The following is a 20,126-nucleotide window of genomic DNA, read 5'->3' on the forward strand; positions in this document are numbered from 1 at the left end:
CCATCCCTAGTTTTTACTTTGTATAACCACTTGCATGTTATACATTTCTTTCCTGCAGGAAGTTTCTCCAGGGTCCAAGTTTGGTTTTCCTTGTGCGACTTCATTTCACTTTCCATAGCTTCTTTCCAGTAGGAAGCTTTTTCACTTTGTATTGCCTCCTTGTATGACTCAGGCTCATTCAGTTCTTGAACATTAGTAACTGCAGTCATGATGTAGTCGTTGAACCTCTTCGGAACATTGATTTCTGATCTGTTTCGTAGATCATAACTGTTCGATCTCTCAGGTAGGTCAGCTTCCTCCTCGTCTTCATTTTCTTCCAGTTCTTGCCCCACGTTATCTTCAACGTCGTATTCTAAGCCTCGGCAGTCGTTTTCTTGACTTATTTCACTTGGCAAAGGGATTCGGTATTCTTTTCTCTAATAAGGGCTCTTCGATGAAAATGACATCTCTCGATCTCACCAGTGTTAGTTTCATTGACCCAGATACGATAGCCACATTCATCGTACCCAACAAGTATTCCTTTCTGTGCTTTCTTCTGCATCTTTTTCCTCTTTTGTTTTGGGACATGCGGATAACAGACACTTCCGATTATCCTTAGATGCTTGATACTAGGTCTTTTTCCAAGCCATAGTTCGTATGGGGTTTTGTCAGCTTCTGAAGAAGGGCCGGTGCGATTGAGGATGTAAGCAGCACAGTTGATCAGTTCTGCCCATAAGCCTTGTGGAAGGGACTCATGGCTGTGCATCATAGCACGAGCTGTTTCCACGATTGTTCGATTTTCCCTCTCACTGCAACCGTTCTGCTCCGGTGTGTAGGGCATCGTCAGGGTGTGCTTGATTCCTCTGTTCTGCAACATACTCTTAACTACGCCGTTATCAAACTCTCCGCCATTGTCACTCAACATTTCTTTAACTACATGTCCAGTAGTTTTAGCTGCTGCCAGAAATAGTTTAAGTTTTTCAGAAACTTCCGATTTCTCCTTCATGAAGTGAACATGTCGATACCTAGAATAGTCATCTTTAAACAAAACATAGTACTTGTAGCCTGACATTGAAGACTGGAAAGGTCCACACACGTCCGTATGAATTCGTTCCCCAGGTGTTGTGGCTCGTTCTCTAGTGCCAAATTTTAACCTGTGACTTTCCATAGACACAGCCTTCACATAACTCTTTATCCCCAGTTAGTTTTATTCCCAGCTCTCTCTCAATGGTCGCTTTCACATGTTTCGTGTTTTGATGCCCCATCCGCTCATGATACACCTGTAGAAGATTGTCATTATTGATTAGTAAGTTTACTTCGATAGGTTCGCTTGGTTTTACATTTTGGACCTTCAGCTTATACAGACCTCCTTTTCTGCATTGGTAACCCACCAAGACAACTTCTCCATTCACCTCAAGTTGACATGTTTCCGTTGTTGACGTGAACCGACTTTGTAAATGCAAGTCCTGAGACGCAAGTACTGAAAATAAATTCCTTTTTATTCCCGGTACATACCACACGTTCTCTAGTGTGACTCTCTTAGGCTTCCCATTTACCTCCACATCAAGTTCAATGGTTCCTTTTCCCAGCGCGTTGATGGACTCTCCATTGGCTGCCACCACTGACTCCTGGTTGACGAACGGCTGAAACTTCTAAGTCTTCTCTATGCGATGATTAGTGGCACCGTTGTCTACATACCAACAGTCACTGTTGTTTTCAGTCATCATTACATCAACTGACAAAGTCATATTTGAACTAGGTTTACTATCCTCTGTTACTTTGGAAGTGGGTGGTTTAGGCGGCCTCCCATCTGCTTTCCATTTTGTACACTGCCTAACTTTGTGTCCTATCTTTTGACAATAATGACATGTGACTTTCTTATTAGTTCCCTTAGTTTCTAAACTAGCTTTGTTTTTGGTTCTAGATTCCGATTTTACCCATAACGCTTCTTGACCCTGAGAGTTACGCCCTAATGCTTTTTCGTAAGCACACAGTTGAGTGGTTAGGTTTTCAATAGTCCTTTCAGACTTTTGCCATCATCATCCAACTAGACTTGAATGCAAAATAGTCCTCAGGAAGCATTCCCAAGATTTTACAGATCAAAAACAAATTTGTTCAGTATGATAATATTTTTGTTGGGCATCACTCACCTTATTGAAGTCACGAGAACGACTTCACCTTGTCACACCTTGTCACCTTGTCATGTCACAATCATACAGAGTTCATTGCACATAAAAATATACAAAAATAAAAATAAAAATAAATCCAAATTTAAAATATTAGACAAAAGTTCTCAACACCGACGTTTCGCCGCACCAAAATCAACGTGCGGCGTTTTCAAGGTTATTCCTCTTCTCACGCAATCGTTGTGAGCGCCTAACCACGACTGACGACCCCGGTGGTGGAGGAGGGGGAGGGGGGACTCTGTTATCAAGAACAGCTGATGGCATTATCTTCTTTTGTTTAGATTTTTCTATGCATCCTTTAATTTCTTTCTCTATTAGTGTATTGTAAACCGGGCTGATATCAATGGATGCGTTGGCTAATGAATCTTGATCTGAAGTAATAAACAAAGCCTCAATAATATTCCTTTTCTTCCAATTAGGCTCCTTGTATAATATACAGCTTTCCTCCCACTTTATACAATGCCCGGTGTCATGAACGTGTTCAGATATTTTTGAACCATAGGTTACACGTGTATCAACTTTTTTCATGTGTTCATGAACCCGTATGAGAGCTGGTCTTGAAGTTTGACCTACATAGCTACGTTTACACGAGCATGGGACCTTGTACACCACGTTTTTATTGTCATTACCACAGTTAGGAGGTTTCACTTTAGATACCTGTCTTCTTATCGTGTTTTTTGAGGCAAAGACCGTCCTAATACCTTGCTTAGCATTCACGCGCCGTATTTTCTCCGAAAGGTTTTTAATATACGGAATGCATACTGTGGCCAGAGGTTTGTTATCTTTAGGTGGTAAACTTGTATCAGAGCTGGATATTTTTCTTAAGGCTTTATTTATGAATCTTTTAGGGTACCCACTGTTAAGTAAGCGGGTTTTTATAGTTACTACCTCATGCTGAAAAGTCTGTTCATCACTACAGATTAGTTTTGCCTTTTTAATAAGCCCAATTATTAAACCTAATTTTACGTGGTTCGGATGGTATGAATCAAAATGCAAATATTGTCCTGTTGCCGTAGGCTTCTTGTACATACTGGTATGCCAAGTGTCCGAGGACCTATCAACCATTACATCTAAGAACGGAAGTTTACAATCATTTTCAAATTCAATAGTGAATTTAATAGTATCACAAATGCTGTTTATATGCTCCTTGAACCTATTAAGCTCTGAAATGCCACTTTCCCACAAGCAAAAAACATCGTCCACGTAACGCAACCATAACTTAGGCTTAACCTCAGCTGTTGTAATAGCTTTATGTTCAAAGTCATCCATGAAGATGTTACTTAAAATGGGACTTAGTACACCTCCCATTGCCATGCCAGCCGTTTGGGAGTAAAAAGTATCTTCAAACTGGAAGTAATTGTTATTTACACAGACCGTGAGCAGTTCCATGATTGAGTCGATTGGTAGTTTAGTTCTCTCAGGAAGAGTGTCATCAATCATCAATTTTTGTTTAACAATCTCCAAACATGGGACAATAGGTACATTGGGAAATAGATTAGTCACATCAAAGCTGACCATTATCGTCTTGTCATTAAGAGTATAATCCCTTATCTTTTGTACAAAATCTTCCGAATTTCTTAAATGGGACGTTGAGTGGCCAAATAAAGGGGACAAAATAGGTAATAACCATTTGGACAACTCATAGGTAGGAGCTCCAATGGCACTCACAATTGGTCTTAACGGTATGTTTTCTTTGTGCAACTTAGGTAGTCCATCTAGATGGGGAGCTTTACAGTATTGTGGACTGAGTCGGAAAAATGTACTGTCAGCAATGTATTGTTTATTATTCTTTAATGCTGCCTTAATTTTATTCTGTACACTGTTTGTCGGATTTCGATTAAGAAGTTTGTATTGTCCCCCAACAATTATTTCATTGATTTTATTACTGTAGTCAATTTTGTCCAAGACCACAACAGCTGAATAAAATTGAATAAAAAATTGAATAAAATTAAGGCAGCATTAAAGAATAATAAACAATACATTGCTGACAGTACATTTTTCCGACTCAGTCCACAATACTGTAAAGCTCCCCATCTATATGGACTACCTAAGTGCGGCGAAACGTCGGTGTTGAGAACTTTTGTCTAATATTTTAAATTTGGATTTATTTTTATTTTTATTTTTGTATATTTTTATGTGCAATGAACTGTGTATGATTGTGACATGACAAGGACTACGTTCTCGTGACTTCAATAAGAATCAAGAATCAAGAATCAAGAATCAAGAATTTTTATTCATCGTTAAATGCTATGTACAGCACATGCAATGGATGAACGTCATAATAGTAGCCTAAAGTTTACAGGCAATAAGGCTAAATAAATATAGACAATAAAATATAAACAAGTGCAGAGTACATGCAAAAAGTATCACAGTCATCTTAAAAATAAAATACTGAAGTTTATAAAAAACATGTATGCAAAGACTAGAGCAAACATGAAAACAGGTGCAATGTGTATACAATAAATGCAGTGTGTTTAAAATAAGTTAGAAAAAAAAACATAGCAGGGGCAAGAAAAGAGTATAAAATTTAAAGACAATACTAACAAACAGACAGATAAATAACTTATAAAACAACTCAGCCCTTGGCTATATCACAGACAGACAGAATTTAAAACTGAATATCAACAGGCAATACAAAGAATTCATCGAGCTTGTAAAATGGCCTTGCAACCAACCAATTGTAAACAGACAACTTAAACTTAGTGAAAGATACATTATGTGCAGAAACAGGCAACTTATTAAATAGATTAATGTACATAGTGCGATGCTGGGATTGTGATTTACTCAAACGAACATAAGGCTGATTGAGTGAGGACATGCTTCTAGTGCAATAACCATGCACACTACTTCTGAGTGGATACTCATGCAGATGTTGCTTAACATGCAACAGGCAAACATAAATATACTGGTTAATCACTGTCAAAATTCCTTCGCTGACAAAGAGTGGTTTACAGTGTGCTTTAAAAGCTGAGTGTGTGATTATACGCATCGCCTTTTTTTGTAAGCGCAAGACTTTATCAATACTGTGGCCATTCCCCCACAGACGAATGCCATAAGAAATTATTCCATTAAACAAAGCATAATACACATTTTTCAGGTACACTTTAGGGATCAGCTTCTTTAAATGCCACAAAAGAGAAATCACTCTAGATAGTCTGGTACAAACATTCTGTATGTGAGAATCCCATGTAAGTTTGGTGTCAACAGTAATACCTAAGAGCTTAACGACAGAATCTACAACTACATCAGATTGAACATCAAACTGGCACAAGGAAAAACATATTTGTTGAGTTTTATTGGTATTCAAAAGGAGGCCATTTGCTTCAAACCAGATTGTGCCATCTGCCATCACATCAGACATAATGTTACAGAGCTCAGCAATATTGTTACCTGAACAGAAAAAGGTAGTGTCATCAGCAAATATGACTTTGTTACAACTAATATTTACAGGAAGGTCATTAATTAAAACAAGGAACAGAAAAGGGCCCAGAACCGATCCCTGGGGTACACCACTTTTGACTACCGTTACCTCTGAGAGACTGTTTTTAAAACAAACTTGTTGCCTGCGGTTTGCCAGATAATTTCTAAAAAAACTTAGCTCCACACCACTTACACCATAATACAGTAATTTATTGAGAAGGATCTCATGAGACACACAGTCGAACGCCTTAGTCAGATCACATAAGGTGGTCAGGGTACTAAGGTGGTTTTCAAAGCCATCAATCACAGCTGAAACAAGGCGGTCGACTGCATCCTCACAAGATAAACCTTCCCGAAAGCCGAATTGAAATTTTGAAAAAAAGTGAATTCACTTCAAAATATTCACTCACCTGGTGCTTCACAGCCTTTTCAATAATTTTGGAAAAGGTCGGTACAACGGAGATCGGTCTGTAGCTTGCAGCACAATCTTTAACACCTCTCTTATATACAGGCACCACTTTGGAGAGCTTTAACACATCCGGAAACTGCCCTGTACGCAGGCATTCGTTGACACAGTGGGTTAGGGGGAGAACAATCACAGGTAACATACTCTTGATAAAATTTCCACTGATACCATAGATATCTCTGCTATGGCCACTTTTCAAATTTTTAACAATATTTTCTATGTAATCACAGGACACAGGTTTGAAATTGAAGATGGGGTTTGGGTGTTGGTGATTTCCCAGCAAATCAGACGCTCTTTCTGGAGATAGGTTGACTTGTTTACTGACATCTTCCACAGATGAGATGAAATACGAGTTGAAGTCTTTGGGTGTGAGGTTGCAGTCATCATTACGAGTAGGCCTGTTCCTGGAGTTGTTTACAATCTCCCAAGCTGTTTTACATTTGTTGTCTGATTGGGAAATTTTAGTCACATTGTGGTCCAGTTTAGCTTGTACAAGAGCTTTCTTATATCTTCGTTTGGCAGCCAAATACCGGAATCTAATAATATCCACAGAAAGATTATATTTTTTAGCCCAGAGAAGGAAGTCATACAGTTGCGATAACTCCTTTCTCATTTTTTGATGTTCTTGCTTAAACCAGGTAGGCCCAAGATTAAGAGATTTCTTCGCATTATACTTCATAATTCTAACAGGGTAAAAAGTGTCAAAGCTCTGAAAGAAATGCATGAAAAAATGTTCAGGAAAATTATCACAGGAGTTGCTATTGATAGTGAGCCAATCAGTGTTAAGCATGTAGGACATAAAGTTTTCATTGTTTTTTTGGCTAAAACAACGAGTAATCTTAGAAGTCGTTTCTTGATGTTTGTTGCTACAGTCAGTGGGCGTTAGCTTAATTTCCAGAGCCTGATGGTCAGATAAAGGCACTGAAGTAACGTTAACATCTAGAAGTTGTCTTGGGTAGTTGGTAATAACATTGTCGAGACAGGCGGGTCCTCTTGTAGGCTTCTCATTTGCACAATAGCAGTCAACAGAGCGGAGAGCATCCAGAAATTGGAGAGGTAATGGCTCTCTAAGGCGAATATCGATATTAATGTCGCCACACAATACCACAGGCACATTCATTTTAGACAAAAATAAAATCAACAGTTCTACATTCTCCAGGAAAATCGCCGCATCCCCATCTGGAACTCGATAGACTGACAAAATGAAAATAAGGTGAGTGATGCCCAACAAAAATATTATCATACTGAAGTATTGACCTCACCTAATATACCATGTCGTTTAAGAACAAATTTGTTGTCCCCTTCTTTAGATATTTCAAGTTTCAAACTATTCCATAAGTTCTTAAGCTTAGATAGGTTACCAGAAATATCAATGCTAGGATCCCGATTGAAACTAAAAAATTCTTGACATATTTCGTAGGCTTTGTCCTCAGACACCCCATCAAACAACCTATGCAGCTCTAGCCACACCTCTCTTGCATTTGTAAAACGCATTACCCTTTATAGGGTTACATCTGACAGATTGGTGGTAATAATTATCATAGCTGTACTGTCAGCCTTCCTGAACTTATCTAAATCTGCCTCATACTTAGCTACATCTGCTGTTGACGGATCTTCTTTCTGTGTAGGTGTGTGTAGATTTCCCTCTATGACATCCATTACTCCAGACTGACTCCTCAGCAGAATACTAATCTTGAACTTCCAGGTAGCCCAATTATCTTTCCCATTTAGAAGTCCAATTTGCACTTTTGTAAACTCCATATTATTATTTATTCTTTTCCAGTAAATATAATATATTACAAAAAAAATAAGTACTTCACTTCACTATCAACAGTTTGTTATATTAACGAAACCAAAGCTCTGCTACCATGTTGAAATTAAAGATGAGGAAAGAATAATTGGGTTTAGACATTTTTGTTATGTTTTTATCTACAAACTCATATTATACAAAACTGCATAATTAATAATAACACAGCTGAGAGAAAGAAAGAAAAAATACCCCCGCCGCAGCAAACCTGCAGACTAAGCGAATTTCCATTTGCCTGATTGGATTTACACTAAAATGTCTACTTAAAAATTTAACATTTATTAAAATAGAATTAGTTTAACAGGTACTTAGGTTTGCTGCATCAGGGAGGGTAAAACTGCTTTTTTTTGTAAAATGTTAATAGTTAGTAAGAAATAAAAACATTTTCCAAATTTGATCAAAATATGTTCATAAACAAGCAAACTACAACAGTTTACTTGTTCTCCATAAGAATAACATGGGAATTAAAAATTTACATTTTTTTTGAATTTTCTCCGTAACCATTAGGCGCATAGTAACACTTCAATATACTAAATTATTTGTTTTTTTAAGCTCTACAAAATGGTTTGGAAAGATTTTGCAAAATTTTATGTTTTTTGGGTCAAAAATGGGAAAAACCTATTTTTACCCCATAAAACCCCCGTTCCCATAGCCCGATCATGCTGGTTCGCGAACTCGTTCAAGTTTATCCCGCCTTACACCTTCAAACCAAATTTTATCAAAATCGGACAAAAATTACTCAAGTTATCGTGCGGATGGACACATATATATATATATATATATATATATATCTATATATAGATATATAAAAATTTGAACGAATGGTGTTTTTGGCTTCTGGGGACATCAAAATGAAAAAGTAAATCGGTCCCGGGCCTAGGTCTTACCATGAGACCTACGGTAATAGCTACTTCCCTATAGGGAAATTCGCTAACAAAGAGGAAAATTCTTTAAATGATAGATAAGTTAATCACATATTATCTTAACAATTCCTAGGTACATGAACTCCCTCTTAACCTGGATCTGATTACCGAAGAGAAGAGAGTTGGTACTCTAGTGATATCAACATTTCTCTTCCTTGTAAATAGTACCATTACGGTCTTCATTGGATTGACCCTCAGACCTTCCTGGTTACACCACCTTTCCACTATGGACAATGCCCTCTGCATGAATTCCAGGCAAGTGTTCATAAATTTTCCTCTTATTAGAACAACAATGTTGTCAGCATATCCTTGAGCGTACATGCCCTGTGCATTGAGCTAGGACAGGAGATCATCGACCACCAGGTTCCATAGATTCGGTGACAAGACGCCACCCTGTGGACACCTCTTTGGGCCTTGACCTCTCTCACTGTCCCACACAGAGAAGCTTGCGCTCTCCTTCATTTGAGCATGTTGCCTACCACCTCACAACAGTGCTTCCCAAATTTCTTGATACCAGCTTTGATACAAAAGCTCCTTCTATATCAATAAATCCAGCCACCGCTATTTCCTTGTTCGAGATAGCATTTTCAATCTTCCAAATCAGCGCATGCAGGGCTGTTTTGTATGAATTTCCCTTCTGATAGGCGTGTTGGTTCGGGTGCAAAGAACGGCTTACAAGGACCATATGCTTTATTCTTCTATCCACTAATTTCTCCATGGTCTTCAGGAGAAACAATGTAAGGCTGACAGGTCTAAAAGCCTTAGGCACAGCATATGTGTCCCTTCCAGGCTTTGGTATGAATACCACCCTTGAGGTCCTCTATACTGTTTGTATTACTCCACTGGCTAAGCTGGTCCTGAAAAGACACACCAAGGAGTATCAACTGGTCCCCACCCTCCTGCAAGAACACAGGATGGATGCCATAGGTACCAGGAGCTTTAAAATGGTTGTAATGCCCTAAGAGCCCATTTTACACCCGTAAAGGTGATCACAGCCCAAGCGCAAGCCCAATCTTCCCTTGTCGTCCGTACCCTAGTCTCTCTTGCCATCTCATCTTCGACTGTGTTCTATGGTTGCTAGGATCCTGGGAAGTGAGCGCTCAAAAGACTCTACAGCACTTCTTCTGGGCCATCCGTATATGTACCATCCTCCTTAAGCATTGTTCCTAAAGGATTGGCCTGGCCTCGAGCTAAGACTCAATGAAGCTTTTCACATTCAGAAACACTTTCCATGTTCTGACAGAATTCTCTCCATGACTCTTTCTTAGCTCTTCTAATTGTCCTATTATAAACAGTGAGCATCTTCGAGTAGTTGTTCCAGCTTCCTGTACGCTTTGCTACATTATACAGTCTGCGAACCTTCCTCCTCAGGGCCTCTAACCCACTATTCTAATCCACCAGCAGGCTTGCCTGCGCATGTTCTTTACAGTCTCCGGGCAGGTTTCTTGGTCTGAGCTTAATATGGCAGAATTCAAAGAATTCGCCATACTCCCCACCCCATGCCCTTCTGTGTCTTTTATTAGGCTTAGTCTTTCCCCTAGCACCTCTCGATACTGGTTCTAGTCTGTCCTTTTCACGTTCCTATAGGTCTCTTTTGTACAGATCGAGGCTATAGTAAATTCAATGTGACCCTGATCCGACGCTGAGTGGTCATAAGACACCCCCCATTTTATAACCTTTGTCGCCGCAAAGTTATGTCCAAAACCTCTTCCCTTAGTCCCCTCTTCTCCTCTCTCTCCTCTGTTTACTAAAGGTTGGTTTGGATCTTTTGTTCAATATAACTAAATTAGATTCAGCTATAAAACTTAACAAGCCTTCGCCTCTCTCATTGACGACACTGTTACCCCAGGCCACGTGATGGGCATTGGAGTCTCAGCCCAACAACAGGGGTTTCCTTTCTCTGGCTCCGTATTCTACAACCATCCTCATTTCTCTGGTGTTAGGCTGGTGACACACTATCCGTTTTAGCAGGATGTGGTTTAGCGGGATGCATTTTTACCACATTGACATTGCCCTGTCATACTTGTCCTATTCTACCGCAACATATTTTGAGTGAAGAGCGCGGCATCACATGCAGTGCACTGTTGATAGCGACAACATTACGATGTTGTCTAAAGTGAAATTTGTCTGTGCTCTTGAAGCAAGTGGTTTGTTGTGAAAACCTTTACGTAGGCGTTATTGGGTAAATGATAGAGATGAACAGTTTAAGAGTTTTTATCAAAGTATATGGCAATATCCTCGCACTTTTTTTAATTATCATAGAATGTCCATCACATCTTTTGATGAGCTGCTGCGCATTTTGAGGCCACATTTAACGAAGATCAGTACACAATTCAGGAATTTAATCAGTGCTGAGGAAAGAGTAACGATAACTCTAGCATCTTTCATCTTAAATTCAATCTCCAACCAGTCGTCATCTCTTCTCCAACTAAATTTCAACATTTCTCATGTTCAGTCCTATCAGAGAAGTCTTGAAGGTGTTTATCCCACAGTGCAGGTAGATCATGGACTATTCGATAAACTTGTCTGTGTCGAACATGCTAAACGCGCACGGCAAAACAGGACAGTGTGACAGCTCTCATTTAACTGCATGTATTTATCTTTTCATCCCGTCGTCCGGTCGTCCCGCCACGCCGCAACACCTTACAGTGGATCCCGTCGACGCGCCGCAACCGCATCAATGTGAAAGCTCCCATTAAAACCCATGAGCTTGAATCATCCCGCCAAACGGGTCCCCTTTAACCAGACTGGCGAAACCAGATAGTGTGTCACCGGCCATACATGACGGGCCTGGGAGTCATACTGCAGGTATACTGAAGCCAGTAGGATTCTGACGTCATTGACACCCATCTGCCCGTATACCTCGGTCACGGCACAATCCTTAGAACAGAGATTAGTGACTTTCAGTGTCTTAATATTTCTGCTGACAAAAATGCAAGCTCTAGGTTTGTCACCATCACTGTCAGTATCATATATCAACTCACCTTTTGCGTTGCCCATCCCCTTGATTCTGCATCCTGCGGTCCATGGCTCCTGGATCAGAGCCACGCCTATGCGGTCAGCGAGGATCTTCTGGCAAAGCGTAGCCAAAGCCGCCCTGCTGTGCTGGAGATTGATCTGGACCACCGCAACCATCCTCTACTTGTGGGGATCCTTGCTCCCATGCAGCCTGAATGTAACCCTCTTGCAGCCCAGGAATAGGCGCATCGCAAGAGACTTCATCTTCTGCAGGGAGTTTTCGTCAATTATCATGACCAGGAATTGTCCGCCAGGGTTTGAGTATCCCCTAAAAAACCGCCCAGTGGTCTGTATTCCCACCTCCCCTTCACCCTTAGCCCCCTGTATAGCGCTTTGGTCACGAGAAATCTTTTTAATTTGCTTTCAAAGCATCTAAAACTTGTTTCAGATTTTATTATTTCAGGAAGGTAGTAATAATATTTCCCACCTATTCTCATGAATTTATTGTTTAGTTTCATATTGTTTTCCAGACATCAGTTTGTTTGCTAATGTAACCCTTTGAACTCTATTGATTTTTTTTAATTTAGTGATTTAACTACCAATACGCTTATTTTTACAAGGTCTTCCCTCAGCTATAAACATTTCTAGCTGGATAATTGCGTGGTTATATAATGCTTGCATACAAAACAAGGATGCCAGGTTATTAAGCTAAGTTGTTTTACGATGGTTTGAAAATAGACCCAGCTGTTTGTGATCATTTTGCTATTGGCTCGATAATCAGCTGATCTTAAACAGTAACAGAGCTCTCATCATATCCACTCAACACTCATCATTAACTCATCTTTGTCTCAAAATATACGGTGAGCCAGGGTCTTATAAATCTAATCTAATTTGTAAACTTCCAAAGTTCCAAGGTGGAGCTAATTTGTCTCCTTGGTATCTAAAAGCCAGACTACAATGTTTACATTTGACATTTTGATTTCCTGTACATTTCAATGTTTGTGTAATCAATGTGTGTCTCACTCAACTGATATGTTTACAGAGGGGACACCACCACCATCCTAGGCTTCTGTGCAGGACTGTACATTGGTGCCTGGACCAATTACCACCGAGGGGTAATGAAAGAACCACCACTACCTCCTCCTTACACCGTCATCTGGCCTTCGTGGCCCATGTTTGGTAAGTTAACAAATGAAATTCAAGCATTTCTTTACATTTACCGTTCTGACAATGAATATCTATAAAGCTGTGGTTTCCTAGACGCGTAATAGATGCGCTGCGTGTGCGCATCTAAGACGCAGCACACTCGTCTTATGGAGTTTTGTGTAAGCGGTTTCTAAGGCAGCGTATCTAATTCGCGCGCATCAATAGCTGCGTATTTGACCGACTGCTTTCAGTTTCAGAGCAGTCTGAGTTACGCTGCGTTTTAGACGTGTCTTGTGCAATGTATTCGGAAGTAAATGTTGTCTAGAAGGCAAAATTCTCCAACAACGAAAAATTAATTGAATTTGTCTCTTGTAATTACATATTATGGAACTACGTTGTTCATACAATTACAATTTTTATAGTATTACATTTCATATCATTCATTATGTAGTGTTAATTTCCCTATAATGTGTAATATTAATATTTAATTCCCTTATTAAATGTTCCCTACAATTAATTATTGTCCTCACATAATTTCTCCTTGTTGTAATTTGTAAATAAACCTAATTTTGACAAATATTCTTTTCAAGTTAGCACAACACCAACTCCCAAATATAAGATGTATAATTATAATTATAATTATAAATATAACTATTTTAAGAACCCCTGAACATCTTAGTAATAAGCCTATATTACTTACTAGCAGAGTACCCGTCCTTCTTACGGGGTTGGCGTATAAGTATAAAATGCTTTTTGAAGTTATACTCGTAAAAGGTATTTTCGTCAATTCGGTAAATCCCGAATAGGTAAATATAATAACAGTAAAAGCAAAGGGGGAGAGGTTGGAGATCGCAGTGTGCGAAAATGCTCAAAAAATAAATATTTATTAAATGATGACAAAATATTGTGTATTTTATTTTGTGCCGTTTAAGAAAATATACAGACTGTCCCAAAAGTCCCGGACCGGTTTAATATTTTCTAAACGACAACAGATAAATCAATAAGATTTGGTACATCAATACCACACCTAAAAATCTACTTTTTTAAGGAAATATCAATTTTCTGTCACATCATGGGAATGTCCCGCAAGGAGTCAGAAGGAAATCTTAAATATAAGCATAGCTTGACATGTACATCAAATTAAAGGTATTTACTAGCAGAATATAATGCCGCAAATTTGAACTCAAACGGACAACCAAGTCAAGAATGACAGTGGTTCAAAGATTCATTTTATTTGTATTTGGGGGCACAGCCCTAGGAATCGGAAAAAAATTTTTAACGTAAGCATAGGTCGATATGGACATCAAATTAAAGGTCTTCACTAGTAGATTACAATGCCGTAAATTCAAGCTCAAAAGAACGCCTGAGTAAAAAATGGCAGTCGTTCAAAGATTCAAAATGGCAGGTTCAAGAAATCTTTAAACGGCTGCCATTTTTTACTCAGGCGTTCTTTTGAGCTTGAATTTACGGCATTGTAATCTACTAGTAAAGGTCTTTAATTTGATGTGCATGTCAACCTATGCTCCTATCTAAGATTTCCTTCTGACTCCTTGCGGGACGTCCCCATGATATGACAGAAAACTGATAGTCCTTTAAAAAAGTAGATTTTTAAGTGTGGTGTTGATGTGCAAAATCTTATTGATTTATCTGTTGTCGTTTAGAAAATATTAAACCGGTCCGGGACTTTTGGGACAGTCTGTATAACACTTTATACTTTGGATATTTCTTATATAAGAAGGAATCTTTAATCCTCCATTAAGATAAATTAAGGAAACTACCCATTTCCCCAGGTTTTCCTGATTTACTAAGCTTGTAATAGTCTAATCTTAAATCAAACTGCATATTTGCATTTAGGAAAAAAAAAACTGAACAATTTGAGTACCCATAGTCTAATATTGTAAATAAAAATAATTTTCCCTGATTTTTGAAAGAGGGCCCTTCTGGATTCTACTGAGCCTGACCCTTCAAGGGTTCAAATGTGAATATCCGAAAGTTAGTTTTTATAAGTTTAGGTACCATTCTAAAGAAAACTACTTATCTCATCAAGCCCAAATTTGACACAATACTTCCTGTTACCATGGTGAATAGTTTCATGCATTTTTAGAATGTTACCATTAAAATTTTACTTCAAAAATAAATTATTATAAAAAAAACATAGTTAAATATTAGTAATTTTTATTTAATTTTATATTTTAAAAACTAGACCTAATTTCTTGTTTATATAGCATGAAATCATAGAAAACAATCTAAGGAATGAATATAACAAAAATTTAAGTCAATATCTCTAACGGTTTAAAAATGAATGTACCTATCTAATCACATGTTTTCCCATAAGAATAACATGGGAGTGGTATTCGCGCACTGCTCCCCTTAATACTACGGTTAAAACATCCGTGAGGGCCACGTACACGTTCCTAATCATGTACTTTTACTTACGCTTCTTCGTAACTTTTAATACCAAATTATACATTTCATTGTCTAAATCATCGTATAACATCATAGTAGCTACTAGTAATCTCTCCCGTGAATCTGACAAAATGAATACAAGCTATTTCAATCAGTTTATTATTTGTTGTTTGCAAACAACCCATCCCTGCATGCACAACTTATGGAATTTATTAATCACAGCGCTTATCATAACATTTGTTTGGATGTAGAAATATTCTAACACCAAGATAGAGCGGCATTAGCACTGTCCATTGCCACAAAACTACTAGTGCTTAATAGATGGACTTCTAACTAATGTTTGCAAACATTTTCATGCACAGCTGAGCTTTTATTCTCATGATATTATCGATGTCACAAGAAGTGTCTGTAAAGATTTCACGATAGAAAGTTTTCCTATGTAGCCACATCGGAAGACAATAAAGTCCCCATAACCACATGAGATGTTCAATGGTATATCCTTTAAAAAATCTTGGCTGGATGTAAAATCTCAGGCTTGAACACTATTACTTCAAATATAATAAAGAAACCAATCAATAAAAAAGTCCTCTATTCATATTGTGGATGTAATGTTACTACAGGTACAGGAGTGCTGCGTACTGTTATCGGTCTCTGCAGTATTGTCGCTACTATCGCTGTCTGCAAGTCTGCGCAGCACGCTGTCATGCGCTGCATACTGCAGGACAGTTCCTCTCCGTCGTCCAACACTAAGAACTCTGCAGCAAGAAGTATCGTAGAACTGACCTGCAAGTTTGTGTCTTACAGCCTAATTGGCTTTAACATCTTATACCTCATGCCCAATGTTTTCAAAATGCTCAGCATCGAGCGACCCACGTTTTACACTGAAATATGAGAATTTTCAAGTTGTAATTTGTTGATTAAGGTGTTTTAAACAAATTTTATTAGTGTCCTTATGCATTTCCCTTTTGAAAAATGTATCTTGATTTGTTACCGTTTTGTTTATGTTACAGTCCAACCTCGGTATAACGAATCTGAAGTGTTGAAACTGAATATTCGTTATATCAAGGATTTCGTTAAAACGAGGTTTTGTTATATTGAGGACGAGGTTAGGTTTGCAAGAATTTTGCTAATTCGAGGTTCAGAACCAGCATCGGTCAATATAGGTCAGGATTTCACCTCATTAAAAGACAATTAAAGTAGCATAGGCTACAAAACATTACAGTACAGTGTTTACATTGTAAAGTAGAATTTCAATTATCCGGGGTAATAAAGGGGAGGGATCTTTGCACAATATTGCACAATCATAACATTTCTAGTCATTGACCTTAGTACAGGTTACTGTAAGTTTAAAATCACAGCTTTCTCTAACCCACCTAAAACCTAGCCAAACACTGTATTGTATAGCAATAAACGACATAAAGAACAAAACAGAACAGTAGAGAGTTTTGTAAGCTACTGCTCGTGATAGACCGGCAGGCTACAGTACTGCTTTATCACAACAGAGGAATGTCAATAATAATCATCAACTATAGCATTAGCATTGGTGTTGCTGTAAGTTGAAACAAATTGTATTGAAAACAATAAAAATAAGCGTTGACGTGACCTTAACATTTCATTTGATGAAGAAACTGATTTTTCGAAAACAATAATAGGGTGGGGTTCGTTATATCAAGGGAAAGACACAGACAATTTGTTAAGTAGTGGTTAAATTTGCTATGTAGAGGTTCTGACAATGATAAATTTGTTATATTGAGGTGTTTCATTTTAGCCGGGATCATGAAAAATTCGTTAATCAAGGTTGTTGATATGGTATGTTTGTTATGTAGAGGTAAAATATACATTGTGTCTTATGGAGGTATCTAGGGGATTTGAAAAAATTTGTTATACTGAGGTTCGTTATATCAAGGTTAGACTGTACTTGATTTATTATATTAGTTATATATGTATAGATAATTTAGCTGAGACCATGATAAGTATTGTTTACCAGAGATTCTAAAGTATGATTATTTACTAAGTGAATTATGGAGCCATAATAATCCAGTCCAGTAGAGAGCATGATTTTATATGTAGCAAAGAAACTATTGTTTTAGTTTGCTATGTAATTTGTTTAATTAATTGCTGAAAATCTTTGTTTGCATTTATATAAACATTCCAGATTTTACGGTTTAACCTACTGAAATAGATGACTCCCATTGCTCATAAAATTTGTTGCATTACTAAAACGCAATTAAAGGGGAAATTCGCTAAAATTTTGTATTGTTAAAGTGCAATGAAATAAATAGTATATTTGATCACTGGTGCCTAAAGTGACTCTTTTCACACACAACACATTTTCTGTTGTGTGATGAACTATATTTTTTTTCATATTGCACCATTCGAACAAACTGAAACTATGTTACAAAACTAAAATAGTTTTCATTTAAAGACAACCTCCTAAAACTACTTTTAACTTGTTTTCGAATAAATTTGCTGATGGAAACAAGCAGCTGTCTAGTAAGTGATTCAATCGTTTCATCTATTACGATTGTGTTAGTGTACATTATACTATCGATTTGTCGAAGTATTTGCAATGAGGCAATAATTAACTACAATCGATACACAATTTCGATACATGCAATTATTTTCAATCAAAATTTAACATGAGTTGTTAACAGCTGATTTTTACTCCCTAGGCGCTAAAAACGCTTTTTACTCCTAGAGAGTAAAAATGCTACTTTAGACCTGGAACGCATGCATTAAAAATGGTTGTATTGCTGCAGTAGGAAATATATTGAACAACCATGAACAAAACATTTGATTTATAAACCTGGTTCTAGGATGAATTTGATTCTTTTCTTAAGAACGTACAAGGCCCAAACATGTAATTTGGATTATTTCATGGCCATTTTTAATTTTTTTTAAATACTACACATTTTTTTTCAAATTTACAAAACAAGATTTATTAATAAGCAGTACCTTGGTTCTTAAAGTTTGTATCTATTGTTTTGTAGCATTAGTTTTACAAAGCACAATGAAATTAAAGACATTTCTGAACAAAGGTTTAAATACCTAGTTGTTGGATGAATTGGCTTATTTTTAAGAGAATGTTTAGGGTAAATTTTTTACTATTGTTTAGTTCATTGTAAGTTTTTTTTTCATTGCGCTATAAAATGACAACCTTTGAGCTACACATATTTTTTTTTAAATTTAGTGAACAATATTTATTAATAAAAATTGTTTGAAAAAAGATTTGTTGTTGTAATAAAATTTTTGTTGTTGTTGTTCCCTAAATTGTTACCTATAAGTAAAATACCTTGTACCAAACATAAAATTCCAGTTTTGCCTGTTATTCAATCTTCAATTATATTTAGACAGCATTTGCTTAGCTTGTAAAATAGGTAAAATCATAACATTCCTCAGCTCAAAATACATAGACTTTCAATTCCACTGTAAAAATATACATGAATATATCGCACTCTAGTATTGACACGTAAATTTTAATAAAGTTATGAACTTTTTATCTACTAGGTTTATACTAGTATGTTATCATATTAGAATTGAATGTCGGTGTTCTTTTAGTAGAGCCAAGTTTAGTAATAGTAACAACGCTTTTTTAATTCTATGTCTTAGGTTTGCTTTCTAACAATGTATTATTTTTACGGTAAGATTGTTCTAGATTCATCAATTATTTTAAGCTTTAAAGAGTTTCTACGATAATATTGTCATTATATTCTAAATCTAACAAATTTGTACTTATCGATAATATTAGTTTTAAAGATACAGTAGAACTCCAGTTATGTGTATCAATTGGAATCGAAAACTGCTTGGATGATCCTAAATTAATTGAAAAAACTATATTCTTTTGAGTGATTTTCCCATATTGGGAATAAGTAAGGTAATAAGGTCTCACGGTAAGACCTAGACCCACCCATGACTGATTTACATTATAATTTTGAGGTCCCCAATTAATAAATATAAATTTATTGATATCATACTAAGCTAAAAGCACACTGTAGTACCTCCTCTGTAACAGCAAACCTAAGTACTCGTAAAACCTAATGTTATATAAACGGGGTAAAATGTGCCAATTTTAATGTCGTTTGGCTGCGACCGTATCCGATCGGCTATGTTTGTCAACACTAATCAGGAATGATTGGTTCTTTCCCGCCTAAAGTTTAGACCTCAGTAGGGTAGTGCCGCATGGTAAGGGGCATAGGTGCTATGATTTGTTAGGTCGGTTGAGGTTACCCGACACTTTTTGTGTTGTAGCAACCATGTGTTATCTAATAATAATTTATAAATAATTTTACATTATTATATAGTTTTTATTTATTATATACTATACAACTTTTATATGAAAAGTTTATCAAGCAATGGTTCCGTGGTAAAGGCCATTGTGCCCAACGCTGCCATATTCGACAGATACAAAAATAGCAAATCATTTTTTTTTTCGGTAAACTTTTTCCAAACTCAATTTTACTATAGCAATCCTATTTTCCTTTAAAAATCTTGTATTTTATGTGAAAAGATTAAGCACCTAGGTGACCATACTGTCAGAGGTTGGCCGCAGCGAACGTGTTAGTAATAATCTTGTCTGGTAAATTGAAATTCGCTTAGTATGCTGGTTTGCAGGTGTATTATTTGAACTTGTGTATCTTTTAGTTTTACATGTACTCTTTTACTTAAATGAAATATAACACTTTTACATGTTATAATTTAGTGCAAGTATGTATTGATGCAGTATAAGTAAGTTTTTAATTTCTTCCTATTGTGGGAGTTCTACAATATCTTTACCAATAAATTATTTTTGTATTTTTTTACATTGTATTTAAATGCAAAGTTTGATACATACAATG

At 37.0% G+C, this 20,126-nt stretch overlaps 1 protein-coding gene across 1 annotated transcript in view; it reads left to right on the forward strand.

Annotated features, from left to right (window-relative positions):
• The window catches only part of LOC128985578 (sphingosine-1-phosphate phosphatase 1-like), a 38,112-nt gene extending 20,527 nt beyond the window's left edge, over positions 1–17,585 (forward strand). Inside the window, exons 5-6 of the mRNA XM_054405192.1 lie at positions 12,782–12,918; positions 15,912–17,585. Of these exons, the coding sequence (XP_054261167.1) occupies positions 12,782–12,918; positions 15,912–16,183 (409 nt within the window). The 3' untranslated portion in view covers positions 16,184–17,585. The remainder of the gene's footprint in view (positions 1–12,781; positions 12,919–15,911) is intronic.
• The last annotated feature ends 2,541 nt before the right edge of the window (positions 17,586–20,126 follow it).

This window comes from Macrosteles quadrilineatus, unplaced genomic scaffold (assembly GCF_028750875.1).
Source record: "Macrosteles quadrilineatus isolate MER2022 unplaced genomic scaffold, UCM_ALF_1.0 Scaffold_2__2_contigs__length_208266976, whole genome shotgun sequence".
Classification (NCBI taxonomy): Eukaryota; Metazoa; Arthropoda; class Insecta; order Hemiptera; family Cicadellidae; genus Macrosteles; species Macrosteles quadrilineatus.